Below are 5330 nucleotides of genomic sequence, written 5' to 3'. Positions count from 1 at the left end.
ATATGTTGCACTGGGTATAGAAATATAGCAACAATTTCTTTCCTACGTTTCAATAATAGAATTGCTAATTAGTTAAAACGTAAATAAATTGGATGAAAATGGTAGTTTGTGGATTCACATGGTATACTTTAATACTTTTCATTGAAATGGCGACCTTACAAAGTAGATATTTTAAGCCAAGTATGAATGGAGATGAGTGTAGTCCAAACGTAATAATTTACGTAAATTATTCCCAGTAATAATTAACGTGGTGGTTCCTGTATTGACAACTTTATTACAAATATCCATGTGGATCGTTTCTCCACTGCAGTTGATCCAACTATTCATTGTGTCTGATTGCGATTCGGATGAAGGCTACTATGGTCACTAGACGAATCACCACAGCTGAACTCATTTTTTCATAAAATTAGCTGTTTTTGAGTTATTTAAGTTATAAAACTTCAAAAGGCCACCCATTTTGAAATTTACAATCATACCAACTTCATTGTGTTTTTTTCTATAATGTGTCTTGTGTATGTTAACATGCTTACTAAATTTCTTAATCATCAAATGAATAACGTAACAGATACAAATATTTTTGTATAAAAAACTGTTGTATTAAGTCTGTTCTTTTTATCATGTGTTTAAGTATGTTTGTTGTCAGATGTTTTTGAAAACATTGGTTGAGTTTTGAAAATAGAGTTTGTTCAAGCAAGATGTGTGAATAATATTCTTGTATAAGAAATAGAACATGGTGGCAGCTTAGTGGATTTTTTATCGAACAAAGTCTAAAACCACGCATGATGTCAAGTAAGGGCAGAAAAAAACTAAATACTCGTAGGCAAAGGTATGAGGACAATGAGGAGGATGCCCAAAGTGAATTCAACTACATGTCAGAAAGGGATTCTAGAAAGACTGAAGGTGAGTCACTAGGTTTTGCATTGGGACAGACAAACCGAGAAAATAATGCAGTAATGTGTACTCCTACTCCTATGATAAATCTGACGTTACCAACTCCAGAAACCTTCTCTTTTACTCCGAATGAGTGGCATTCCTGGAGGAATTGCTTTCAAAGGTATAGACGGGGGTGCGGTCTAGATAGCACTTCCGACGCTCGGCAAATCGATGTACTTTTGTTTACAATGGGTAGTAGGAGTGAAGATATTTTCGATTCGTTTTCACCAAAGCCGAATACTTATGACGAGGCTCTTCGGGCCTTTGATGCATACTTTGTGCCAAGACGAAATATCATTTATGAGAGAACAAAATTTCTGAGACACAAGCAAGGGAGTGATCCATCTGAAAAATTCATAACAGATTTGCATGGTCTTGCAAAAACGTGTGCATGGGGTGAACTGAACGATGAGATGGTACTTCTGGTCCTCATTATTGGTATGAAAGATGAGGCTCTAAGTGATAGACTCCAGCTGGACTCTCAATTGACTCTGGAGAAGGCGATTAATACCTTGCGCAAACACGAGGAGCTAGAACGCCAAAAACGTGAGCTCGGCAATACTAATGTTTTTATGGTGAATAAAACGTCAATACAAGTCGGTAAAACAAATCTGTCTGAAAGAGCTGGTGAACAGAAATTCACCGAGGATGCTATGAGAAAAAAGTGCAGGAAATGTGGTTATAACTGGCACGGATCACTGGCCGAATGCCCTGCTAGGAAAGCCAAATGTGACAAATGTTCCGAGATTGGACATTTTTTTCGATGTTGTCCCTCCCGCGAAAAGTGGATGAGAAAAAACAAAAACGTTGTTAAGGAAATCGAACAGCAAGATTCAGACAGTGGTTATCAACAGGTTCCTGAGATTTTCATAGGGAATATAGACAGCAGTGACAAAGCCTGGGTCCAGGAGGTAAAAGCAAGCTGTGGAAACCAAGATTTAGGTCTTATAAAATTTAAACTTGACACAGCAGCTGATGTAACCATGATTCCAGTAGGAGTTCTTGGTGATTTTATTAAGACTCTGCCTCTAGGAAAGTGCAAATCCCCTGTGTTTAGCGCAAAGAAGAAAGAACGAATCAATATTTTGGGAACTTTAAGGCTAAAGCTTGAACATAAGGGTGTATCAGTTTATGATCTTGCGTATATTTCTGAGGAGATCACTGTTCCACTTCTTAGCAGACGTTCCTGTGAAGAGCTGAACCTGGTGAGGAGAATTTTTTCTGTAGATTCACATGATATTGACTGGGCTACTAAGTATCCTAATTTATTTCAAGGGTTGGGAAATATGAAAGGAGAGTACAAGATTGAAATGAAGGAGAATGCAGTTCCTTACACTATATCCACCCCCAGGGTTGTTCCAATACCTTTAAAAACCAAGGTGAAAGAGCAGTTAGACGATATGCTTGAGAAAGGAGTGATTGTTCCAGTTGAACACGCGACTGATTGGTGCGCACCAATGGTAGTTTGTGCAAAAAAGGGAGGTGGGGTTAGGATCTGCGTAGACCTATCCAAACTCAACAACAGTGTGAAACGTCGGTTTTATCCTATCCCAAAGATCGAACTTTCATTGGCCGAGATCGCGGGAGCCAAGTACTTCAGCAAGATCGATGCGAATTCCGGGTTCTGGCAACTGAACCTTGCAGAGGAGTCACAAGATTACACAACATTTATCACCCCTTTTGGGAGGTATAAATTCCGTAAGTTACCTTTTGGAATTACGTCCGCTCCTGAAGAGTTTCAGCGCCGCATGTCAAAAGCTTTAGAAGGGGCAAAGAACTGTTTAGTGCACATTGACGACTGTCTGATATGGGGAAGAACGAAAGAAGAACACGACGAGTGTCTTAGGGCCGTTCTAGAGAGAGTGCAAGCTAATGGAATCACCTTGAATAAGCAGAAGTCGGAGTTCTGCAAGAAGACTATGACATTTCTGGGGTTTGTGCTGTCTAAGGACGGAATCAAGCCTGATCCAAGCAAGGTACAAGCGATTGTGGACTTACCAGCTCAAAGAAACCCTAATGAAGTACAAAGATTCATGGGCATGATCACTTTTCTGGCAAAATTTATTCCGAACCGCAGTGAGATTTTGGAGCCAATTACGAGCTTGTTAAAGACTAAAAACGATTTCTTTTGGGGACCAGCTTAAGAAAACGCTTTTGTCACAGTAAAACAGATTTTATCATCAGAGCCATGTTTGACTGTTTACGATCCGCAAAAACCCTCGATTCTTTCTTGCGATGCTTCAAAAAAAGGTCTTGGAGCGGTTTTACTTCAAGTTGAAGGAGAAAACAAGAAACCTGTGGCATATATATCTCGGACTCTAACGCCTGCTGAAGAAAACTACAGTAACATTGAGAGAGAAGCGCTTGCGTGCACATGGGCAAGTGACCGTTTGAAATGTTTCCTGATGGGTAAAATGTACACAATTGAGACCGACCACAAACCGCTTGTCTCAATTTTCAAAACACAATATTTGTACGAGCTCTCACCGAGGCTACAGCGGTTCCGAATGCGTATGATGAGATACGATTATCGCATGACCTAGACCCCAGGAAAAGACCTTGCCATACCAGATCTACTATCAAGAAGTCCTATTCCGGCTGACGAAGATGGCGAATTGACCGAAGAAGTGGAAGCCTTCGTCCACGAAATCAGTCTGATTAGTATAAACACTACAGATGAAAATGTGACAAAGGTACTTCACTCACAAATGAGAGATCCAATCTGTGCACAACTTAAGTTACAAATTTTAGACGAATGGCCTGTAAAATCAAGTTTACCTAATGAGATTCAAGAGTACTGTAATGTGAAAGACGAGTTAAGTTGTATTGATGGGCTATTGCTTCGAGGAACTCGGATGATAATACCTCAAGAACTACGAGCGGAAATGCTCGAGAGGCTTCACAGTGGACACTTGGGAATCACAAAAACAAGGAAACGTGCTTTGGGAACCATGTGGTGGCCTGGAATTTCTCAAGAAATAGAAAGGAAAATCAAATTGTGTCCAGTGTGTATTCAGAACTCAACTAATCACAGTGAACCATTGATTCCGAGAACTGTCCCGGATTACCCGTGGCAAAATGTGTCTGTTGACTTGTTCAAACACGAAGACAAGTGGTATATGGTTATCGTGGATCACTACTCAAGATACTTTGAAGTCAAGGAAATGCATCGAATGAGGGCTTCAGATGTGATTCGGGTTTGCAAAACCACATTTTCAAGTTTTGGAATTCCTCAACGTGTTTATTCAGATAGTGGGAAAAAATTTCACCATATTGACTCAAGTGAATTTAAATTGTTTGCAAAGGAGTGGGGGTTCTCCACATTCAGAAGTAGTCCCCACCACCATCAGGGAAATGGGGCAGCTGAAGCAGCTGTGAAAGTAGCAAAAGGGCTAATGAAGAAAAACAAGGATAAATTTGAACTTGCCCTACTTTCTTACCGGACCTCACCTCTTGAAACCGGCTTTTCCCAATCTGAACTTATGTTTGGAAGGAAATTAAGAGACAATCTTCCATCTACTTTGGTTGGAAATCCTGTGGAAAATAAGAATTTTCTTGAGAGGGAGAATAAGTACCAGAATAAGTACAAGATACAATTTGATAAACGACATGGAGCGAGTGGTTTAAGTGAATTAGAAGTTGGAAGCATGGTATGGATCACAGATCTACGTCGACACGGTAAGGTAGTCAGGAAATTGAACGAACCACGTTCCTACCTTGTGGAAACTGACAAGAGAACTATTTGCCGAAACAGGAAGTTCTTAGTTCCTGCACCGTACTACGGAGGAGATGGAATTCTTTCAAACTGTTCATCCATGGTCCTTAATCGTCCATGCAACTCACGTGATCGTCCAGGAGCTGGCACAGTAACCCGTTACGGAAGGTCCATTAAGAAACCGAGGCGGTAGTGAGGTTCATAAAGATGTGGACATCTTGAAGCGGGATGTTGTATTAAGTCTGTTCTTTTTATCATGTGTTTAAATATGTTTGTTGTCAGATGTTTTTGAAAACATTGGTTGAGTTTTGAAAATAGAGTTTGTTCAAGCAAGATGTGTGAATAATATTCTTGTATAAGAAATAGAACAAAAACGAAATGGCGGATATCTGGGTAAATATGCATTTTCGGACATACCTACACTTTTTCTTCCTTTTAGTATGATGATTCATTTCCCAAAGTCCTGAAACGTTTTTTTATGGACACCCTGTAGATATTGTAGCTATTGCCGTAGGTGGTACGGTAAGACTTGGGCCCGGGACCGATTTACTTATTTATTTTTATGTCCCCATAGGCCAAAAACATTATTCATTCAAATTATTGTATATATATATAGTTATATATACATGGGTGTGTGTGTGTGTGTGTCCATAAACGCGATTGCTCTAGTAATTTTTGTCAG

General features: G+C 39.8%; 1 protein-coding gene across 1 annotated transcript; it reads left to right on the top strand.

Moving 5' to 3' along the window:
• Positions 1-782: 782 nt before the first annotated feature.
• LOC129004671 (uncharacterized protein K02A2.6-like) lies at positions 783-4841 on the top strand. The gene is made up of 2 exons (XM_054433229.1): positions 783-2909; positions 3477-4841. The coding sequence occupies exons 1-2, from the start codon at positions 783-785 to the stop codon at positions 4839-4841; spliced, it is 3492 nt and encodes a 1163-aa protein (XP_054289204.1).
• Positions 4842-5330: the final 489 nt, after the last annotated feature.

Source organism: Macrosteles quadrilineatus, unplaced genomic scaffold (assembly GCF_028750875.1).
Source record: "Macrosteles quadrilineatus isolate MER2022 unplaced genomic scaffold, UCM_ALF_1.0 Scaffold_10__1_contigs__length_6754688, whole genome shotgun sequence".
NCBI classification, from domain to species: Eukaryota; Metazoa; Arthropoda; class Insecta; order Hemiptera; family Cicadellidae; genus Macrosteles; species Macrosteles quadrilineatus.
The sequence above is the reverse complement of the archived record's forward strand: the minus strand, read 5'-3'. Positions and strand labels throughout refer to the sequence as shown.